Below are 24,481 nucleotides of genomic sequence, written 5' to 3'. Positions count from 1 at the left end.
GGAAAAAACCTTTCCCATTTTTCCCAACCTTGCCCCTTTTTCTGATGAATTGAAAAGTGGTAAAAAGGGGGGGGAGGGGGATAGTGTTTGGGTAGCTAGGTCTGTCAGACTCATGAAAGTACTTTGTGATGGGATTTCCTTCCTATCCAAAGGGTAGCAAGCAATTGTTATTGTCTTTTTCATGCCATAGAAACCGGGAAAAACCCCTGGCTCCTTGGGCTTCATGCCTTTGAAGGACTGCAAATTCATTTTTTTTTTTTTTTTTTCATTTAAAAAATTTAAAAAGATTTTTAAAAAACCCGGGCCCTTTGATGTGAAGTTGGTCCCTCTAGCTCAATTATTAGGGTTTCGCTTTAATGCTAAGGCAAAGTAGAGATTTTTATTTGACCCCCCTAAACCCCCCAAAAAGGAATGATGGGGAATCTGTATTTGTTAGATTAGGGGAAATTTATTTTAAACCAATAAACCTGGTGCCCCTACCCAAAGGGGTAGCAACCCAATTACTATTGTCCGTTTAAACACTAAAAAAAAAAGAAGGGTAAACTCCCGCTACACCAGCCTTGCCCGCTCTGAAGGAGTGAAGGAAGAACTATTTTTATGCCGGTTTACTTTTAGCCCTGATGTCTTTGTGCGGAAAGGGGTCTAGTGGTTTTGACATCGCTTTTGGGGTCGGAAGGTCCTGGGTTGAGCCTCGCGCTCGGCACATAGTTTAGTCCTTGGAAAAGGCCCCTTTTCTTTCCCTTTCTCACCCGTACTCATGTGTAAAATGGGTACCTGGCCGTTCGCAGCCGGGGTCTTTGTCCCCCCAAAAATTGGAATTTTCGCCCCCAAAGGCGGGATGTCTCGTCCAAAATGTTAAATGTTGTGTTGACCCCGGGTCCAATTGGGAAAGCGCTTTGGCACTTTAGTGGTTTTTGGGGTATATAAAGCCTAAATTTTAATTTTTTTTTAAAAAAAATGTCTTTTTACTTGAGACCCTTTTGGGGGTCACCAGGGGTCTTTGGGTTTGTTTCCCAAAAAATACCCAGTTTGAAATATACACCTTTGGGATGTGGCCATCAACAAGCCACCCCCTCCCCCAGCTAATTTGCAGCCTGTGCCCGCGGGCCTGACACCTGAGTTATTCCAGCATTCCCATTGAATAAACCCTAAGACAAATTTCCGCATGAGGACGATTAAAGGGAAATTTATAATTATTATTTACTTTATTGGGAGAAGGTTCCTGTATCACATCATTCATTTAATGACGTAGCCAACTAGTAGCAAATCATGGCATATGGCATTGAAATTAGAATGAATGGCGAAGTGATAAGAATAAATAAGAGAGGTGTCAATTATGCGAAATGACAATGGAGTGTGTGAGTGCCTGTGTGTATGCATGTGTATCATATTGTACACAAACGTAACTGTCAATGTAACAGTAAATCTTCGGTGGTCGAAATAACAGGGCGCACTAAAATAAAACCTTGAATTAATCAAATCCTTTTTTACGTTGGCTAGGTGAAATTAGTTCAAGTAAGGAATGGAATGACAACTAAAAATAATAAGGAAAAAATTTGGGATATTCGAATGAGTTCAAGTTCAAGGAAACTGTACTCGAATATATTACTTTCACTTTTTAAAGTCTATCCAGTGAAATATTTTATTTAAATTGACCGTAGACAACATCTTTGTAATGTGTATTTGAAGTGAAATTTTAAAAACAAGACACAAGTTTTGAAACAACATATTACGATTTTTTAACAGCTTTGGTATAACCGCAAGAGAGGATTTATAATTGATTCATATTAAATTAAATTGAGCTTTATATAGCGCAATATCCACTGAATGTGCTCAAAGCGTTTTACAATAGTTCCCTGGTCAACAGCAACATTTAACATGTAGGGCGGGACATGACGCCTGTCAGGCGATATTACAATTTTTCGGACAAAGACAACACTGTTAACGGCCAGGTACTCATTTTACACCTGAGTACGGTGAGAGAATGTGAGTAAAGAGTCTTTTCCAAGGACTCAACTATGCGCCAAGCACGAGGCTCGAACCCAGGACCTTCCGATTCGATATTCTTATTTTTATTTTTGTTGTTTGTATTTCTTGTAATGTTTCGAATGGCTCTGACTTCTGCTTCGTATTGAAATAGCGTCATAGTTTGTATTTTACTCTCTCATCTATTATAATATTAGAACGGTAAATCTCATCATTTAAGCTGGGATGAAATAAACTAATTTTCCTTAAGCATTAAGGCAACGTGCACTTATTTGCAGGTCTGATAACCCAATACATCATGAGCTCATTGTTATAATGAAAATCTCAAAAAATTACACAAAATAATGTCCAGTGCAACAATGTTAAACGAGGCCCATATTGCAATCGGATGTCAGACCAGCATATATGCATATAAAGATAACATTCCCTTTTTTCATCCAATGGGGAAATTTGTCTGTCTTTAGGGTCTATTCCAAGGGAATACTGGAATAACCCATACATCAGCCGCAGTGCAGTGCCGCAAATGGAACTAGGACGAGATGGATTGCTCAAGGCCACACAGTACAACGGGTGATCAAACTAATTACCTTTTGGATACAAAGTAAAGACCACACTGCTGAGCCACGCTTACCCATCGCCTCGAGTGAAAAATCCTATTTTAAAGATTGATTCTCCTCAGCAATTTGTCAGTCCAACTGTACAAATTTTTTCTTCTTCAATTCTAAACTGGTTTTGCTCATGAAAAATGTTCCCTTTCAAAATATTACAATTACAGTGAAAATAATCTCCAACAAGAGCTCGAAAATTGGTTAAGGGAATGCAAAATTCAATAGTGCCAGAGAGCGGTGAAAAAATTTCCATTCCATGTCATACCAGTAACAGTCATAGTGGTTTGTGTGTGATGATTAGAGAGATCTACCAACACTAACACTTAGTTTGACTAGATAGTTCAGTTGAGAAGAAGAAGAGGAGGAGGAAGAAGTGGGAGAAGAAGATGAATATGATGATGTTGATGAAGAAGGACGAGGAGGTGTGAAGATGAAGGAGAAGAAGAAGAAGAAGTCTTGGCACCGATTTTGGGTTGGATGCATGAGAATGTAAGAAAACTTCTAGATTAGTCCAGTATGAGATTAGAATTAAAATGAATACAAATACTAACCTTTCCTCCAGAGAAGACGATCAACGTCGTCTTTTACAAGATCACAAAGTATAAAAATGTGTTCACGATGAAAACGGAAATGTTCGTATATTTCATCGTCGTTAAACGAATCGATGGGATTAAGTCTGACCCGAAACACCCTCTCCCGTTGAATCAGTGTTCTCTGACGAATTTGAAACAGCACAACTGCCGCCATTTTCATGTGTTGACAGTTGTTTTGGTGACAGTGTCATAGTCGTACGAATCACGTCATGTGATCGAGAGTAACTTCGCATTGCTTTGCTTGGCACAAAAATAAAGAAAGAAAAAGGGGGTTAGGGGTGTTTTAGCTAAACAACATAATTTTCATATTAAAAAAATAAGCTAGTTGTGTGTTTGTTATTCTCTAAATATCTAAATCTAAACTTCGAACCAAGCGAAGCTGAAATCTCAGACTCAGACTCACTGAGTCACTCAACTTCATCAGATTTATTAGTTTCCCGGACAAAAATGTGTGCTTTCGACGATCTGTGACCTTTAAAACCGTTTCCATTAGCATTGACAAATATCAACAGATTACTTTTGTCGTTATAATTCTTTTTCTATGTATTTTTTTCTCGCGAACCGAGTCGTCTAACATTGGCCGCCATCTTTGTTGACGCCGTTTCTTAGTTACTAGTCAGAGACTAAACGATCAAGTCCGACTCGAGCAAGTGACTAAATCTTGGCCAAACTTAGTCCGAAGGTGACGTGATTTTAGTCTGGGACTAGCTTAGTCAGCTCACATTAAATCCGATTTTTTCTAGTCATTTACTAAAGTCAGAGATAGTCCGGGACTAAGCGCTAGTCCGCGTTCATTAGAACGGGCCCTGGATGCGTGGGTGACGGAGGCAGGAAGCAATAACAAACCCACATGGTTGCCATTACCTCCACCATCATTCTCGCTCACGGTTTGTGGAAAGCACTTCATTACAGGCACGTAATAGTGAATCTAGTTTTTGTTTTGAACATTTCTATTATTATTCTTTGTAAATTGACCCATATTAAAAGAAACATACAAACAAAAAAGGCATGACCAGTCACTAACAATGCCGTGTAGTGTGTAGACAGTAACACAGTACGGTGAACATGACTGACACTGACATTGGGGTCGGAATGTCGGAACCCATGAGTCGTTCGCAACTCTGCCTCACGTATTCATTTAATCAGTCAATTTAATTTTTATTAAGCTTGCGTAAAACATACAAACAAAAAAGACATGACCAGTCACTAACAATGCTGTGTAGTGTGTAGACAGTAACACGGTACGGTGAACATGAATGACACTGGGATCGGAATGTCGGAACCCAGTAGTCGGAGTCGTTCGCAACTCAGCCTCGCGTACTCATTTAATCAGTCAATTTAATTTTCATTTAGCTTGCCTATTCTTCAAGTTTATGTTATATTCACCTTTTCTATTTAAAAAGGGTAATCCAAACAGACCATAAACGATTTTATAATAAGCCGACTTCAACTTCCATCACACACGAACTTATTTTGGGTGGTCTTTTTTTAACCAAACCGTTTGACTCAAATTAAAGCTTCGGCATTGGATAAGGAGCGAGGTCCCTGTTGCCATCTTGCTTAGTTTATACAGAGACTGGGTTGCCACCTTGGCTGTTCTTGATAAATAGTAAAATAGTACAACCTTGTGCAATATGAGAGAGAGAGAGAGAGAGAAATTTTGAACAAAAAACGAATCTCTCTCTCATCCTCTCTCTCTCTCTCTCTCTCTCTCTCTCTCTCTCTCTCTCTCTCTCTCTCTCTCTCTCTCTCTCTCTCTCTCTCTCTCTCTTCCTATTTCATCTGTCACACTGTTTGACAATCTTCATCACCTGGCTCACTTGTACTTGTAATATCGGGTGTGAGGTAAAATTTTGAACAATTATTATTATTTATAAAATGCAGAATCTTTTCAAATAAACGGATAAAATAGAGATTAATTCTAATCGAACAGTGGAACACATAAGCAGAATTTGCGAATGCCCGGTCCAGACATAAGCGTTATGGTCTTATTTATGAAGTGCAGAAACTTTGCAAATAAACGGATAGACTAGATGTTATTTCGATTCGAAAAGTGGAACACAATAGGAAAATTTGCGAATACCCAGTCCAGACATAAGCGTTATGGTCTTATTTATAATGTGCAGAATCTTTTCAAATAAACGGATAAAATAGAGATTAATTCTAATCGAACAGTGGAACACAAAGGCAGAATTTGCGAACAATCTAACACATAAGTGTCGTGGTCTTATTTATAAAATGCAGAAACTTTGCAAATAAACGGATAGACTAGATGTTATTTCGATTCGAAAAGTGGAACACAATAGGAAAATTTGCGAATACCCAGTCCAGACATAAGCGTTATGGTCTTATTTATAAAGTGCAGAATCTTTGCAAATAAACGGATAAAATAGAGATTAATTCGATTCGAAAAGTGGAACATATAAGCAGAATTTGCGAATGCCCGGTCCAGACATAAGCGTTATGGTCTTATTTATAAAGTGCAGAAACTTTGCAAATAAACGGATAGACTAGATGTTATTTCGATTCGAAAAGTGGAACACAATAGGAAAATTTGCGAATACCCAGTCCAGACATAAGCGTTATGGTCTTATTTATAAAGTGCAGAATCTTTTCAAATAAACGGATAAAATAGAGATTAATTCTAATCGAACAGTGGAACACAAAGGCAGAATTTGCGAACAATCTAACACATAAGTGTCGTGGTCTTATTTATAAAATGCAGAAACTTTGCAAATAAACGGATAAAATAGAGATTAATTCGATTCGAAAAGTGGAACACATAAGCAGAATTTGCGAATGCCCGGTCCAGACATAAGCGTTATGGTCTTATTTATAAAGTGCAGAAACTTTGCAAATAAACGGATAGACTAGATGTTATTTCGATTCGAAAAGTGGAACACAATAGGAAAATTTGCGAATACCCAGTCCAGACATAAGCGTTATGGTCTTATTTATAAAGTGCAGAAACTTTGCAAATAAACGGATAAGATAGAGATTAATTCGATTCGAAAGTGGAATGCAAATGCAGAAGTTGTGAATACCCGGTCCAGACATAAGTGTTATGGTCTTATTTATAAAGTGCAGAAACTTTGCAAATAAACGGACAAGATAGAGATTAATTCGATTCAAAAGTGGAATGCAAATGCAGAAGTTGTGAATACCCGGTCCAGGCATAAGCGTCATGGTCTTGTTTAAATGAAACAATGCAGTTTAAAAAAATTTATGGTCATTGAGTAATTAAGCTAAACATGCGGAGTTCAAATAGATATCTTGATCTGTGAAATTTTTTATAATTAGCTGTTTTTATTCTCCATCATTTAGATTATGTGATTAAGTTTATAATTGAAATACAAACTTTTTCTCACTTATCAATGTTTTGCAATAAAGGAGAGTGTGAGTGAACCTGTGCAAAGAAAATTATTTGATAGAGTGATATTTATCATGCTTTTCAGTTTGTAGTTGAATTCTAGAATGGATTCTTTATAGTTCTCATTGATTGTATGTCAGTATGTCAGTCTTTAGGACACCGATTACCCTAATGCGGTCACAATTTACAATGTGACGGCCACAAGCCCGTTAAACGCAGAGTGGGGTATTGTTGTTTGCAAGTAATGCTATAGTTTTAATAGGATATCTGTCTCCTATTAAAATACATTCCTGTGTTGGATTTTGGATTAAATTCATGTCTTCTTCGGATTATGGGATATTTAATTTTCATGGATTGTGATTGTAATTTTCAAGACTATTAATGTAAGTAAATGCCCAAATAGATATTTTTATTCATTTATTCTTTATTTTTATTTTTTTAGTTTAGTTTTGTTTTGTTTTGAAGCATTTATTATAAGAAATAATGTACATATGCACTTATACACCAAAGACTGCTTTCAACTGCTTATTATTATTATTATTATTATTATTATTATTATTATTATTATTATTATTATTATTATTATTATTATTATTATTATTATTATTATTATTAATATTATTATATATAATAATAATAATAATAATAATAATAATAATAATAATAATAATAATAATAATAATAATAATAATAATAATAATAATAATAATAATAATAATAATAAGTGCATTGAGTGAAATCCCAATCACGGTTGCCCAAATAAAACTGGCGCTAGAATCCCGACTACCTGTCTAAACGAATGTTGTTTGTACGATACATACTAACTACACGCTCAATATCGGGGCAGAAAATATGCGTTTGGTTTTATGAAATTAAAACAGTAGTCCCACATTGTTCTTTGATGTTATTTGTGGTTGCATTTGCTTTGAAACTTACACATTATATTGTGTTACATTGTTTACAAAATATTTCTGGTACTCGTATGCATGTGTAGTCAACGGTCAATCGTGTTCTTTATTATTTTATTATTAATTTTGGCTTGGCATCTTACATATGTGAATTTGACAGGTTGTTATGGATGGTAATTACTCGTATAACATTAAGTGATTTTTAAACATTTTTACGGCGTTTTAAATGTCTTTCTTGCATTCATTGCCGAGCACCTCCACTTTTCTGTTACTATTTTAACGATCAGCTGATTTTCTCTTGCCTCCCCTTTAATTTCGCGGACTTTTTTCAGAACGAGGCGTGGGAGTGGCTATTAGCTTCTCCTCTTCAAAAAGATGTATCTGAAGTGGTAGTACGATCCGAAAAACGAAACAAAAATTGCATTTGTTTCCGACCACTAAGGGAGGGCATTCGGGTCACCAAAAGGTCACCGATGCTTTAGGTTTTGAGAAGTCAGGTCATCGACGACTGAGAATTTCCCGACCTCCACTTAGTTCTCGATGCTTTTCTCGTCTCGAGAATCTTGGTCGTCGATGCTTCTCGTATTGAGTCCCGAGTCCCGAGTCTCGAGACTATACTGCGCGAGCGACGCACGCGTTACTAACAATGTGTACTATCTGCATTGTTCACCCCTCTCTCGTCGGCGATGATTCCAGCGAAGCTCGAGACTTTTTTGCGTCTCGATCATGGCGTACTAAAAGAGTATTATAGTAGGGCTATGGTCTCGATGCTTTTTTGAGTCTAGAGACTCAAAAAAGTCTCGAGCATCGCTCTAGTCATCGGTGCTTTCATTCAATACCTAGTCATTGGTATTGGGTATTGACGTTATATCATATTTTAAACAGCTAACAAAACACAAACGTCGTAAATAGATCAAAATGGTTATAGGTATCAATGTTTTATTATTATACAAAGTGAATTTATTTAATGTATTTTAAGTTTTAATACAAAAAAGCCATCCAAAGCTCAGTTGAAGTGCTACTTCTCGGGAATTCCCGACTTTTCCTTGGTCATCGAGTTCGGGAAGTTTTGAGTGTTGGTGGCCGATGACTTGAGGTATCATCGAGACTTCCGCTCGACACTACTACTACCGACCACTCCCGCAGATCGCTTCCACGGCCGGTCACAAAAACTCAATGGGTGGCTGATCGCCGATTCAGCCAGCGGCTCGCGCTCTCGCTAAACTGCCTAGATTAATAGTGTCTTGGCGCTCGAACGTCGATCGGGTAAAAGCGATTGAATAACCCAACACCAGTTTCGAGTTTCGACTCGAATTACCTAACCACTATCACTAACTAGACTCTAGGCCCCTATTGTTCAAGACAAAAGACTGGCGGGCGATCTTTGTCGTTCAAAAAGTTATCCAAGTATATTGTAGAACCAAAATTTGTAAATATGAAAGGCATCGTCGTCCCTCTTCTCATTTGCTTGCTGGCACAAACGTCTTGGCCGGTATCCATGGTGTTGAGCAGGCATAACCTCATGATAGATCAGTTATCAATTTTCATTGCTGGAGCTATATGCTTGTTCTTGTCAGCTGTCGGCCCAATGCTCGTCCTGCGTCATTATATTTCGAATGTGGACCCATTAATGTATGGTAAGTTTTGTTTCTTTTTATTTTCTTACTTTAATTTACTATTCTGATCCCGAAGTGACAATTCGGACTCGAGTCTGAATGAATAATAGTGTCCCGTGTCTATTCGGACTCCAATCGTCCAATATGCGCGTACAGAGTAGAGGGGAGGACGACGGCACAATGTGGGCTGTAGGCAGGGGGTGGAACCGATGGGAGGTCTTCTGAAAGCTCCTCGTTCTAGCATTTCTTTCAATTTGTATTTTCACCGTGGACCTTTTGTCAGGCGTTTATTTATTTATTCAAGGCTGCCATTATTCAGCCGTACGGTGCGATAAGTTTACCTACTCATCATTCAGCCGCACGGCGCGATAATTTTTCTCATCATTCGACCGTACGATGATTTCTCACAAATTTTTCTCATTAATTAATATTAATGTATTCCGGTGTACGTAGCGAAGATTGTTTTTAATCTTAGATCTGGATGTTATAAAGATAATCATTCTTTTAATTTTAATTCCCTCTTTACTCTTATCTTTTAATAATATTAATGATAATGATGACGATAATAATAGTAATAACAATGATAATAAATCATTATTGTCCACAAAAATGGAAATATTTCAGTGGTATACAAAAGTCATTTTGCTACAATTTTTTGATAATCCCTTTCTTCACCATTCATCAAGAAGGTAAATTTTCCTTTAGGACCTATCTCCATTTAATTCACCAGAAGGACACATGGACTAATAATATTCTTTATCATTCCATGCATGTCACTTATTGAGTCTGTTTTGTACTTACATTCACTAGCAGTTTCCACTAAAAGTAAAAGGAATACACTCAAACTACTCTAACTCTAAGCAATTTCACCCTGACAATAACACAGGATTTTGCCAATGGTTGAGTGGACACTAAGGTGGTCATTTTGAAATAGGACGACAATAAACCAAGGGGAACACTTTGCCTCATTGAATTTGGACCAATAATATAATGAAAATTTCTCAAAACTTCAGTCTCATATTGGTAAAAAATGAAAAAGCTTTATTTCCGCGTTTCCCATTCAGGAGGCAAATATTTACAGAACTTTAACACGAACACATTGACTGACCATAATCTGAGCACTGAACTCCAGTAAAAAGACATTTATGTTTTTGCTTTTTTTTTTTTTCCATTCAGCAGGTGAATAGAAAATATACTGAGGTGTTTTAACATACGGAATTCCGTAAATAGATGGAAAATTAGCAACCTTGATTTTGATATATATATATAAAAACAGGGTGTTCCAGAAGTCGCGCACCATGTAGATTTATATAAAAACAAATATGAACATCAATGAATATCAATTTTATTAATCAAAATCACAATAGATACTCAAATTGTTCACCTTCAGCCTGAATACATGCATCGATTCTCTTTATAAAACTATCTTTTACTCTAATGAGGGTTTCAGTGGTGATTTTTTGACATTCAGTTATTATCGCATCTTTCAAATCATCAAGAGTGCGTGGACGATTCTGGTAAACTACAGATTTAAGATGTCCCCAAAGGAAATAGTCAAGAGGTGATAGATCTGGTGATTGGGGTGGCCACTCCACGGGACCTTCGCCCAATCTATCTTTCTGGTAAATTTTGATTAAGGTAGTCACGCACACAAATAGCAAAGTGTGGTGGAGCTCCATCTTGCTGAAATATGAGGTTTTGTCGTCTAATTACAGGAACATTTTCTAGTTATTCAAACAGGAAGGTTTGTAAAAGCTCTAAATAAGTTTCTCCAGTGACATTGCTAGTATTGAAAAAATAAGGACCAACGATTTCCTCCTCCCATATTCCAGCCCAGACCATTATCTTCGGGTTGGTCTGATGGTGACCCTCCTCATGCCAGTTAGGATTTACCTCTGACCAATAGCGCATATTGTGACGGTTTACTTGCCCATTTAAATGAAAAATTGCTTCATCACTAAATTATATTGAAGAATCCAGGTGATTACACACCCATTCACAAAACTCTAATGGCCTATCTGTGTCATCGCCATTTAGAGCTTGTACAAGATGCACTTTGTACGTGTGAAATCTCTGTGTTTTAAGAATACGATGTATTGATGATTTGCTAATCGTAAGCTCCTGGCTTATTTTCCTTACTGATTTCACGGGGCTTCTAGCAACATTCACCAAAACCATAGTTGTTTCCTCATCAGTTGCACTCTTTCGTCGACCACATCTCTCACGGTCAGCAACTGAACCTGTTTCTTAGAATGTTTGATCAAACGGCAGACAGTGGTATGGTTCAATGGTTTTTCTCGCTCGGGATGAGTGCGGTTGAATTCTTCAGCTACCGAGCGGTATGTAGCCCCATCTCTTCCAAACATAAAAATCAATTTACCTCTTTCTTGCATTGTTAATTTCTTGCCCGTGTCGAATAAAATCTGAAACAAAAAAAAACAACAAAAAAATATGGTGCTCGACTTCTGGGACACCATATACTCATATGAGGTGGTTTTTCGCGAGTTTGTTAGCACACAGGGATATGACAACCGCCACTTCCAGACATTCTGGGTGGATGATAATTATATAGTCGTGACCAATGGACATCAATTATGCCAAATATGGTCTGATAATTACATTATACATTCAGATTAAAGAAGTTGTTGTGTGTTGTGATATACCATGGACAGGGGTGTGAGTTGACATATGCCATGTACATGACAGTAGGTTGTCATATAACATGCCATATGAAAATACATTGTTATATAACACTATTCCATTGTTCACTCAGCGCATCATTCATTTTGGGGACCGGCTGGTGATCACCCCACTGGCATGAGAAATCTGAAAATCGGTATGTGGGTAGTTCTCTCTATTGTCTTTCAGTAAAAGTGCTGCTGACATAGCGAATTTTGATTAGGTGGTCGAGTAATCAGTGTTCGAACTTTGCACAGTTTAGAAACAACTTTTGGGAGCAGCTGGTGGTCAGCCCACTGGCATGAGAAATCTGAAATTCAACATTGTCTGTCTGAAAAAGTGCTGCCGACATGGGGAATTTTAATCAGGTTGTTGAGTAATCCGGGTTCGAACTTTGCATAGTTTTCACACTATTTTCGAGAGCCGTGGATGATCAGTCCACTCAACCAAAAAAATTGGAAAAAAAAAAACCAGGTACATAAACCAACCCTTTCTACCTCTTGCCTGTGAATTTGAAGTTTCTAAGTTGATTTCAGGCTAGATCATTGTTCAAATGGGTGCTTCATTTAATGTACTTTAGAGTTATAAACACAATCTATAGACCTGAAAATCTGACTTGCTCACACCACTCTCCTCCACATAATGTTAATGATCCCATTCGTCCTGCCTAGAGCAATAGCGTATATCAAAAATCCAACCAGCAAAATTCCATAATCTTTAAATTGGATGTTCATAAATCAGTAAATTAGCCTTTACTGTTTTAAGCTCATCAAATTTTTGAAAATTTTAACTTTGTGTGTTTGGTTACAAATCACATTGTCTGTTTAAACAACTACGTGTACAAACACAGATAGTTGCTCATAGAGAGGATTGGCAAATCCCTCACCAAAGGTCGGTCAAAAGGGACAGTGGCCAAATGCTTCGCACCTTCAAATCCTAATTGGAAGGTCTCATTGCCACAAGGTCCAGTTTTTCCATTGAGCAAGGATGATAAAAAGCAAATGTATAACAGCGTGTTGGAAAAGTAAGATGTGATATAGTAGCTCCCCGTCCAAATTTTTAATGAATAAGTTAATTGTCTGCTTCATTTTAAAGGTACTGATGACTCAACCCTAACTCTGACTATATCCGTAGTTAACCTGGGTTACCTTTACCTTTTTATTACATATTTATGAGACCAATTATTTATAGGGGTAGTATCAAAGCTAATGTTTTTTGTTTTTGCATGTTGTTGATAGTTGAATGAAACTATCTAAGTACATGCTCATTTTTAATACATTTTTGTTTCCAAATTTGGGAAGTCACAAAAATCTCTAAGATTTAGTGAGTTAAGATCCAGCTTTATGGGCCACACAGATTTTAAGGAGTTCTCTTTGTCTCCAAGCATATAGTGCTCGAAAGCACATCCCTTAACTTCAAGAAAAGCCAACAACTATTCGTTGGCAGAGAATCAAAAGGCTCTATCTCCATGTGCAATGTTTTTCATTATATTAATTGGTGGACACAGAACTAGTTGAAACTCACTTTTACATTAAATTACAGAAGATTCTATGCATCAATATATCATTTCTTTTTCATATTTGGTAATACTCGAAACTTCTGGAGATGGATGTTTTGATTACCAAGCTTAATTACAAGGGTAAATGGAGATAGCTGCTATCGATTTTCAGCCAAAGTTTCGATTGACTAGATTAGGCACTTATGTTGGTAACAACAAGAGATGAAGTGAGTAGAAAAGTGCCAGAAGACAATAGAGAATAAAAATTTTCGCGGCGGTGGTGGGGTTTGAACCTACGACCTTATTGGTACGACAACTCCGCCTGGCAGGTGAGAGCGTGGCTCTACCGTGTGAGCTATCCACGAATACAAAAATATTCGTATCAAACTCAGGTCATTTCTAGAAGTCTCTCTCACCCACTTCTGGAAATCGTGGGCTCGCTCGCCAACCAACCATCGCGCAGTTACTTGACCAGCAGTTAAGCTTAATAGCCAATATTCTCAACACAAACATATAACATAGAAACGATTGAGACATTGAGTATGCTCCGGTATATGGGGTGAATTTTTAATTCAGAAAAGTGAGTGGAGCAGGCACTTATGTTGGTAACAACAAGAGATGAAGTGAGTATATAGTTGGGTTGTAACAAAAAAACCATTTTAACACTTACAATACAAGCAATTTAAGTCTATTACAGACACACACAAAAAAACAAACAAAAAAAAACATTATGGCTGGTTTCACTGATACCACTCACACATTGGGGTTTCAGATTCTAAGATGTCCACCCTATCAAATTTCGATTTGTGCTTGTGATGTAAATGGTAGCGTATTTTGCGACGCAGCATTGCCAAAACAGGGGGGGGGGGGGGGGGTTTTATTTTAAAAGGAATGGGTAAATTAAAATTGATCCCACAAATATCAAAGGAGAAGAATGACAAAAAATGACTCACCATTGCATGTAACACGTTGGTTTGCATGTGTATAGCCTTCGGGTCGAACCTGGGTCCCAGACTGGCAACGAGGTCCAGTCTGTGATAGTTGTGGATGAGGCTCTGACTGAGTTGGGGAATGAACACTAGGTTCCAAAGACAATGATGTACTCAGCATTCGGTACCTCACAGAGCACGAAGAGGAATCAGACTCGGAGTCAGCTACAAAATCGGTATCCTGTATATTTTGTGGAAAAGATGACAAATCAATCAATTCATTCATGTTGACAATAAACACAAAGAGCCATTGTTTAATGATCCAACTAAACAATTAGCTGGTTAATAATGCAAGTATAATTAAAGAGTTGAGAAAGGCAGAAATATTGTCTAAGTATTTAACATGTTCAACTGTGCATGAATAAATATAGCTACACCAACCAGGGCTTCAGTAAACTGATTTTAACCAACTCTCTAAATCCTACACCAGGACCAACAACTACAAAACAATTTTTATCTCACTACGATTCTGGACATATAAACTGTTGTCATTGCAACAATATGAACTTCCTAACCTTGCAACTGCAATATAGTTTTTAAAAAAGTTGATAAACATTACAATGCAAGAGAATTTGGACAAAATGCGAGATCAAAAGAAGCTATTGTCATTTTTCCTGGAAACGCATCATTTTCACATTTTGTCAAATAAAAAACAAACGACTTCAAATGTGAATGGTTCATCAATGAATATCACTTCAAAATATAACGAGGAAGGTTTAAAATAGTGTTATTGTTGGCAAAGTGCACTGCAAAGAAATTTTTAACAACAAAAGACTAGGGGGTCCCACTTGTGTAAAACAGTGTTGTCCTTGTCCTGAAATATTGTATCGCGCCTAACAGACTGCAGGTCTCATCTTTTGTGGCAATTGTGGTTTGTCCACCACAAAATATGGTGATGTGAAGCATTTTGAGCATGGTGCAAACTGTGGATAAACGCTATACAAATGCTATGATTTTGTTTCAATTTACATACTTACCACAACTTAATCATGCGATATGGAACTTTGTTCTGCATCACTTTCAAGCTCGGAGTTGGAGTCTATATAAAATAAAAACAAACAAAGAAAAGCTGAAGACTATCATCTGCAAGTTTTTCTCTAAACCCTTAAACAAAAAATCATGCCATCTTGTGCTGTAGAAGGATTTTTATTTTATTATTTACTGTATGACTATTGTCCTTTGGAAAAAAAAGAAAATTAAGTCCGAAACCTTTTGGCTATTTTCTTTTAAATTTCAAGAATGTCAGAGTTGGCAAGAGAGGATGGAAATATAATTCCAGAAACCAATCTGTCTATAATCATATCCATATGATAGTTTTTCTTTCAAGATTCAGGTACAGTCCACTTCGGATAATCGTAACACCTTGGGATCATCGAAAATGTTGCGATTAACCGAAGTTGCAATTAACCGAAGTTCAGTTTCCTGTCCACTATTTCAACATTTTACACATTTATTGTAAACTCAATCCAGTAAATGTTATTCTTAGTCCACCACATACAGAGCAATTTCATTGAGACAAAAACCATATGGCAGCCCTGTGTAGATTTGTCAACCAAAAGCAGCTATGAAGCAAGCCGATATCTTACTCAGATTGGACGAAGTTTCACCCTTTTTTTCTCAACATTTGTCAGAGTTCAAGAGATAAGCCGTGATGAGAGACAATAAGCTCTCATCAAACTCGTTGGTCACAATGCACAGTTGTTAATCCTAAAACAAAAGATATCGCTCAGTCTCTCTTTATAACTGTCATTTATAACCTGTTGTCAAGATTATGACCAGCCCCCACCACTCTTCAATTTAATGGCCACCGATGACGTCACAAACCCATACTGCAAATCCCCGCCCTCTTCGACTGTAATAGAGTGGTGACACACTACCGTAGCATTAAATCCCGCTCACTCTCGATTCTTCAACCTGTCACGATTTCATCCATGATGAAAGTTAATCATGATATATTGTTTGATTTCTTGAATTTACCACTTTTTAAAAACCGAAGTTTGTTGCAATTAAACAGTGACTTTTATATAGAATTATTTCCATTTCTTAGGAAATGTTGCGATTAACCGAGTTGCAATTATCCGTGGTGGACTGTATTAGTATTACACATCATGACTCAAACAAAAATAAGCAAACTATGTGTAGAGAGGTGGGCCTTTGGCCTACCAACCTCTGCTGAACGTCCAACTCGCCTTGAGCATGCATTCACGTAAAATATAAAGATTTTTTTTTAAAACCTACCTCTGTTTCAAAAACTAGCATCTTTCAACTTTCTAAGAAACATTATGATTTTTCAGAACTTTAGTTCGTTAAAAAAATACCGGCCAATCTGACCCGTTGGGTCGAATGAAAACGAAATTTTGTTGTTTACACGGTTCAAAGGAAATGCCGTAAATAAGCTTTCATGGACTTCCTGTGTTGTTTTTACAGTGTCACGTGACCGTTTTGAGAAATTTGACGTCTGCTACAAATAATTAGACCGGTGGGGGGTAGATATTTTCGTTGGAGTAGAAAAAAAGTGAGTATTATTTCTTGTACTTGTAGAGAGGCCTAGGGTCCAACAGCAGTCAAGTTGATTGAATGAAAGAAAAAAAGGCCTTTTTTATCCGCCGCCACCACCACCTTGAGAGAGTGGAGGGGGGGGGGTGCATGTAGACGAAAAGGAGACATGTCGCTTGGTGACCTTGGTGACGTAGAGCGGATGCTGGCAAGTGTTCTTAACCCCTTAACAGCGAAGATAATTTTTTGCTTTCAGATAATAGTTTGCTTTTATCTTTATTATTGTTAACGGAGAATACAGCGTTTCCACCAAGAGAGCAGTCAGACTCGGACTTCAATTGTCTATAATCGTTTTGCCGTTACTTGTCTTTTGATGAAAGAAGATTTGGTGTTAGGTCAAAGATCGAATTTCGCCGCTAAAGGTTGCATTGCTACTGGGTTTGCTCTCTTCCCCCCCCCCCCCACCCTCCTTTTTTTCTTCTTTTTTTTTCAACTTAGTATTGTTGATTGCTATTTCCTTTTTTATGATTAGCAAGTGCCGTAGGAGTCTCACAGGATGCAGGAGTACTGCAATTAACCCTTTGCCAGTGACACTGATTTTTTTAGTTTTCAAATAATAGTCTTCATTTATATTATTTTTTAACGCAGAAAAAAAAAGTTTCCACCATAAGAGCAGTAAGAATATTGATAAAAAGCGCTGAGCACGTTGGGTGGATATTGTCCTATATAAAAGCTCACGTTTTTAAATTGTAATTTGTTTTTTGTCTTTTGATGAAAACGGTAAGATTTTATTTTTGGTCCAAGTAAGATTGATATTCGCCTTTAAAAGGTTAAGTTGTTTTGTTTTTTCAGGGTTTTTTTGTTTTGTTTTTCAAATGCGGATACGCTGCTTCTTCCTTTTTTTCCCCCCTCAACTGGCAAGCTATCGCTGTACTTACCCGCATGGCTTGCACACACAAAAGGATACATCTAGGTCACAAAACCTTACATCCAGGTCACAAAATCAGACAACTAGGTCACACAACAAGACATCTGTTTCGTTTGTTCTAAGATAGCAAAACAAACCAGACGTCTTGGAGTTCGAAAGAGCTTTCCATAAAATATTTGGTATTTGCAAGACCCCCAGAAACCAATTCCCGATACAGCTCTTGTGCACGGTTACTTATGACCTTGATTTCTTTCGTACCCACCCCCCAAAATCCCACTTATTGTGTGTTATAGGCAGAACATAATAAATAGCTGGGTTGCCACATGCGTGACTAAATTGGCCAAAGAGAGAATCTATACTTTGGCATTAGACACCCATTACCTGATGTCTTGGTTTTTAATCCTAGCCTAGTGAGAGAGAAAAAACAAAAACAATCATACATGTATCTGCAAACAGCAGAACGTTTTCATTTTAAATTGAGATGGGAAGGGGAAGGGATAACACTATGACAAGAGAGAGAGAGAGAGAGAGAGAGAGAGAGAGAGAGAGAGAGAGAGAGAGAGAGAGAGAGAGAGAGAGAGAGAGAGAGATGGGCGGGGGGATAGTAAGGGGGAATGGGAAAAGATGAAAGAAACAATGGGTTGCCTGATGACGTAGATCAAAGGATTGTTACAGCGGTGTTCACGGTGCGTTCTTCGTGAAATTTTAACCTTTTACAGTGACACTGATTTTTTTCTCCAGATTGCTTATGCGGAATAAATCGTTTCCACCAAGAGAGCAGTAGTAATAGTATATTTCGACTCGGGCTTCAATTAAACCATAAATCGCAAAGCTTGTCTTTGATAACATTAAGACTAAGGTCTGGAGTTTGGGGAGTGTAAGATGGAATCTCGCCATTAATGGTTAAAATTGTTTTGATTTTTTAAAAAATAACACACACACACACACACATACACACACACACACACGAGCGCGCGCGGTCACGACAGCTTGTGTTGCAATGGTAAACCAGTTTACGTGTACGTAGATCCTGAGGCTAGATGCCCCGTTACCGTGTACGTAGGCACTCCCCCCAAAAAAAGAAAGACACACACACGCTCACACACACACACACACACAGAGTCTCGCATCCGCTACGAACTAATTTTGCGCACCAATTTTTACTGCACTAATGCACCAAATTGCATACCTATCTAGGGACACTTTTTTTCCGTATCTTTTTCTCAATAAACTTTTTAAAAAACCTTTGTTTGTTTTGCGCAGCACCATTGGACAGACGTAAAAAACACACGATTTAGCGAGGAATGAATCATGAAAATATTTAGGATTTAATTTCAAACACAACTTTTGAAATTCATCAAGGATTGTCTAGTACCGAATGTTTTTTGATAGAAAACAAATGCATCTTCAAATCCAAACTGCTTTTGACGGTAAGCGGTAAGTTTTTTATTTATTTTTCTGTCCAAACCTAGGTGAACAGACAGTAGGTCACATAGCCCGGAAGAGTATCGATTCTATTGGGGGCCTAAAAACTGGGCCTCAATGAATCTGTACGAATTACGAAACGTTTAAAACGCTTTTTAAAAGTGCCTCTCTACAACTATTCTTATTGAGAAATTATATTTTTCATGATTCTAGTTTAAATACATATTACTCTGATGATAGCTAACCTTGATTATAATTGCTTAAATCACAGATGGGTTAATTAAGGGCAATTCAAATTGATAGTTATTATTTTGTAAACAGTACGAAATATCAAGAAGAAACCCATAAAATCTGAATATTTCTAGTTCTATGACACATTGCCATATTTATGGACAATAAAGATCTACTACTACTATTATTATTATTATTATTATTATTATTATTATTATTATTATGATAATAAGATAATAATAATAATAATAATAATAATAATAATAATAATAATAATAATAATAATAATAATAATAATAATAAGGATGATTATCATGACATGATTACTACTTATTACTAAGAAGACTATATCTATTTCATATTTCATTGTTATTAGTTGTTAGTTCATATTCTCCATTAGCATTGACATGTACTTTTAATCTAAGTCTATTAACTTAAGAGTAATAGTAGTGAGGGATAGAAATGCTATTATTCACATTGTTGGAATACAACTTGACAAGTAGTCAAGCAAGAAAAAGAAAGTGAAAAATATCCAAATCTAAGGGTGTCTAATTACATGCCATGAATATCACAACCACAAATTAATCCTCAGAAATATTTATCCAAATAAGAAATACACCATAATCTTAATCCATTGGAAGAATAATCCAGATGATTCCATTTCATTATACAATTTGTACCTCACTCTGCGTTTAACGGGCTTGTGACCGTCACAATCAAAATGTGGCCGCATTAAGGTTTGTTTATTTTTTTTATTTTTTTATTTTTTTTTTGTTTTGTTTTTGTTTTTAAAATAAATTAATACATAGAAATACATACATGGCCCTGTAAGTAATATTGGCAATTCTGAGATATAAGAAGAAAATTATTTGAGAGTGTCTCTGAAATTCGAGAATTAATATTCACATTCATGGACATAAAAATTTAACATTGGGGCATGGCGGGGGTGGGGGGGGGGGGGGGGGGGGGTGGGGAGAGAAAGGATGCTTGATAATGATGTCTTATGTTGATGTCAGCTTTCTTATCTTCCTTGCACTCCGCTCAACATTTCTTTCCTCCACATTTTCCCTGCAATAATTCTTTAGCAAAATATTAACGAGTCTTGAAATTGCAGCGTCTGGTATGGAACAGTCCAATCTGAAAAAACGAAGAAATTCTTTGAATAAATTGAGATATCTACGCCTACATGATAGCTCCACTGTCTGTCTGAAAAATCCAAAACACAAGAGAACAAATTGAAAAAGTCCTTCTGAAGGACAGCTCAAACCACCACGAGAAAGCGTTGCTGTAAAAGAAGTAGTCTCAGTGGGAAACGATGACATGTTACCTTGGAGATCCGGGTGTTTTGATGCAATATAACCTGCAATATAAAAAAGAGGCATTGTCTCATCAGTTGACAGTTTACTAGAAAAGTCTGGAAGTGAATCTAAAAGCAAAATATCATTGTCAGAAAATGGAAGGTCACATAAATTACAAGCATGCGGTGCTCCACTGTAATCAACATCTGTTGTCATGCTCTCCAGCATGAGCTTGGCACGATCAATGGTATTGGTATGTGAGGCATTCTCTACTGAAATGTAATAGTTACACCCTGCTGATCTGCGTAAGTGACCAAAATGGCTTTCAATATCATCCTGTTGAAAAAAACCAAGAGCGACATAATCATGATGGAGACTGTTATCTGAGGACAAGAGAAAATTTGCCAAATCAATAAAGCACTTGCAGGTCCAGAAGAGAGCCTTGGCTGTATCTGCTGTAAGAGAATGCATACGAGGATTAGAAAGTGGAGTAAGACGTAATGCGATATCTGCCCATGAGTTCAGAATATCCAGCTGGTGATGCTCCTCATCCCTGATTACTGCCATATCAGGATCTCGAAGTCGAATCTGTCGGAGAGGATCTTTTGTATTGAAAACTTTCCATAAACATATCACATTATCAATGAATATAGCCGTATCTTTCTATGACTGTGTCGAAGCTGATGAAGACTTGAGGGCTGCACTTGTTTTTTCTGAAAAGACATCAAGAACAAGAGAAACTTTCTGCTTTTCGATGTTAGAAGGCCTAAGACAAACATTATTTAATTTAGACATGCGCAATGAAAATTCAGATGTTTCATGATCATATAGTGCGATCAAATCAGACCATTTAGCCATCTTCTTGTCTGTGGGGTCAGGACTATCTAAAGGTGAAAAAGCAATGGTACCAGTTCTTTCTGAAATCCAATTATTACGTATGTTCTTTAACAGGTGAACTGGATCATAAATCAAAAAAAGAGGTTTGTGATTAGTTGAGATTGGGGATTTAGCAATCCAAGGCTTTTGCTCATCATCTCTGTCAAATTTCTGAAAAAAAGACTGATTTACTCTATTATTATCACATACAATGGCGACAACATGTCCTCCACATTCCTCCACAGTTGTAATGACTTCAGCAACCTGTTGAAATTGAAATTCAGAAGTTAATGAATGACACGGAATAAGTCTGGCAAGGAAAGATTTTGAACCAAAAAAACATTTCACCATAATACCAAGCATTGTTGTAGCTGTTCTGTCAGGATAATCATGAGCATAACCAAAGACTTCACCACCACGATACGACAAAGAGGCTTTGATGTAAATTTCATCCACAATCAATATCCATCCCTGGCTGCGCTCACTGATGCTCCTGAAAATAGAGGTAAATAAAGCTGCATCACTCATATTTTTGCTGACAGCAGTAATTTTCTGTAAAGTAGAAATGGATGGTAATTGTAAATAATTCCTAAGCTGTGAATAAAGAGAACGAGACAATGAATACCAACTAAAAGCAGTAAAAAGGTCCTCTGTGGAGTAAATGCGTTTATTTTTAGAGGCATTAAGAATGTGAACATAACGTTGTAGAAATTTCACCTGTGGAACATCTTCATCATTGGAAATGACATACTTAATCAATGCATCAAGCCCACTCCAACACTTCACTTGCTTGTCACTAGAAATAAAGTCTGGATAATTCTTTATTTTTCTGACGCCCTTGTAGCATTCAAATGATAAAGCCAGAGAACCCGAGGAAGATAATATATTAAAAAACATAGAAAAATCACAGATTGGACCATCTCTACGTATACTACAGAAAGTGTAGAGCCCTCTTGCCTTTTCAAATCCAACAACACCTTCTACAGGATGGCCAAGAAGCATGTCAATAAAGCGTTCATGAAAATCCTTTCCATCAAGCGAATCTCTTGCTCGAAATTCAGCCATTTCATCAATAACAACAGTTCTTGACTCTGCTGTTGCTCTGTCTGTAGTACGACAAGTATGTCTGCCAGCCTGTAGAGGGATACAAGATTTTGGAACGTTAGGGAAAATAGAAGGTGGATTAGCAGGTCGAAAGGCTCTTCCGACGGTTCGAATCATTTCAGTGTCTTTCGGCCAATGTAAAGAACACACGCCCATGTTATCAGTCACATCCTCAAATTTCCATACATTAGGCAGACGTGAAATCCAAAGCCTTTTTGTTTCATCGTCAGTTGGAAAACGATAAACAGAAATCTTTTCATCTGATGCCGATGGTGGATTATCGCGAGTGGGACGATATCCACTTCGACAATTTACGACTAAGCACTTCCTCCCCATTTTATATTAAATCCTGTTGGAAATCACAAACAAATTAATCCTGAAATGTTAGAATGCTGTGGAAATAAGAATCATTTCATAAAAATCATTCTAAAAAGGGAAAAAAAATCAAATTTAACAGACTCTCATCAAAACACGCCATGTCTGATAACATTGGATGAGAAAGAGAAAGTAGAAATCTTGAGCCTTGACAAAACGAGGTTTCACTGCGTATTCTATGTTCGGTATGTAAGAGCTCCCTGGTCCAAACGAATGATTTGTCCTGGTCTAGAAGCTAAGTATTGGTAACACCGGCTCACCTCTCTACCTAAATATTTTATTCATTTCCTCATCAAATTACATTCTTACCATTAACATCATAGATCACATCAAAAGAGTTGTCTGAATTGGCAGCAAGACATTTTTTCAGGATTTTTAAAGCTCAAATCTCTCTGATCTGAAGGTACAAAAGAAATAGCATATTCTCAACATTAAACTATGATTTTGTGATATGGCACACTGTATGCATAAAGCATGATGCAAAGACAGGTTTAAGTTTAAAATATTTTATATTCTTTTCAAAAAATCCATAAAATAAACACGTGAAGTGTTGAGTTGGATAGCGCTAAAAGTAAAAGTAGTAAGTAGTAGTAGTCGTAGTAATAGCTAGTTGTAGTAGTAGTAGTAGTAGTAGTAGAGAGGTGCGCCGGTGTTACCAATACTTAGCTTCCATACCAGGACAATCATTCGTTTGGACAGAAAAATAAATTTTAAAAACTTACCGCTTACCGTCAAAAGCAGTTTAGATTTGAAGATGCATTTGTTTTCTATTAAAAAACATTACCCCGTGTGGTCTCAGGGGTCCCTCAACTGAGAGGGAAAAGAATTGAGCCACCGTAAGCTCATGCGTGTCGTAGAAGGCGACTAAAAGAGCCATTCTGGTTTTGGTGGTAACCAAAGAAAAACCACCCGACTGGTGAGATCAAACATGGAGAGACATAGTGGCTCCACAGACCCCCATATCCCAGCCCTTTATGAGAATGGCTTCATTCACCCATTTTGCTATTTTTCTTGTCCTGGCAATCATCCCCAAACTTTTTCTCCCCCCAAATCCCAAGAACGTAGTATTTAAAAGATGTTTTGAGGAATGACGGTTTCAGTTTAAAGAGAGCAAGGGAAGGCGATGGCATAGCACAAATCCCACCCCCTTTTACCATATTTGAGCTATGATTTCCATTCCATACCCCATTTCCCCAATGATTCCAAATTTCCCTTCCTTATCAAAATTGAGTTGCCAGGACAGAGAGAGAGAGAGAACCGAGGAAAACAAGCCTTCTTAACTGTCTTCTATCCCCCAGCATCTCTATACCCTGTACCGTTGAAATAGGTTCAACGAGGAGATATTCCTTTCCAAATCCTGCACAGCAGGCACCTTTCTGCTGAGGGTGCGCAGTTCCGAGAGGACCCCGATAAGGAGGAGCTATTGATCCTGGAGGCTGAGGGGGGTTCACATTGCGAGGTGTTTCTACCCCAACACTCCTCTTTGGCTTGACGCGTCTCT

General features: G+C 37.4%; 1 protein-coding gene and 1 long non-coding RNA gene across 3 annotated transcripts in view; one reads left to right on the top strand and one right to left on the bottom strand.

Annotated features, from left to right (window-relative positions):
- The window catches only part of LOC144965521 (uncharacterized), a 37,409-nt gene extending 20,973 nt beyond the window's left edge, over positions 1–16,436 (bottom strand). The window contains exons 1-3 of one of the 2 annotated variants that reach the window (XR_013644037.1): positions 15,225–16,436; positions 14,212–14,428; positions 11,221–11,504 (exon numbers count right to left, since the gene is read on the bottom strand). This is a non-coding gene — a long non-coding RNA (uncharacterized LOC144965521). Of the gene's footprint in view, positions 1–3,145; positions 3,383–11,220; positions 11,505–14,211; positions 14,429–15,224 lie in introns of those variants that run through there. The other variant, XR_013644038.1, reaches the window with a different exon arrangement.
- LOC144965517 (transmembrane 6 superfamily member 1-like) overlaps positions 8,434–24,481 on the top strand; it is a 184,734-nt gene continuing 168,686 nt past the window's right edge. The window contains exon 1 of the mRNA XM_078900927.1: positions 8,434–9,102. Within this exon, the coding sequence (XP_078757053.1) occupies positions 8,901–9,102 (202 nt within the window). The 5' untranslated portion in view covers positions 8,434–8,900. The remainder of the gene's footprint in view (positions 9,103–24,481) is intronic.

The sequence above is a fragment of the Berghia stephanieae genome, chromosome 2 (genome assembly GCF_034508935.2).
Source record: "Berghia stephanieae isolate SIO BIC M18660-M18661 chromosome 2, UCSD_Bste_1.3, whole genome shotgun sequence".
Lineage (NCBI taxonomy): Eukaryota > Metazoa > Mollusca > Gastropoda > Nudibranchia > Aeolidiidae > Berghia > Berghia stephanieae.
This window is presented reverse-complemented; position numbering and strand designations above follow the sequence as displayed.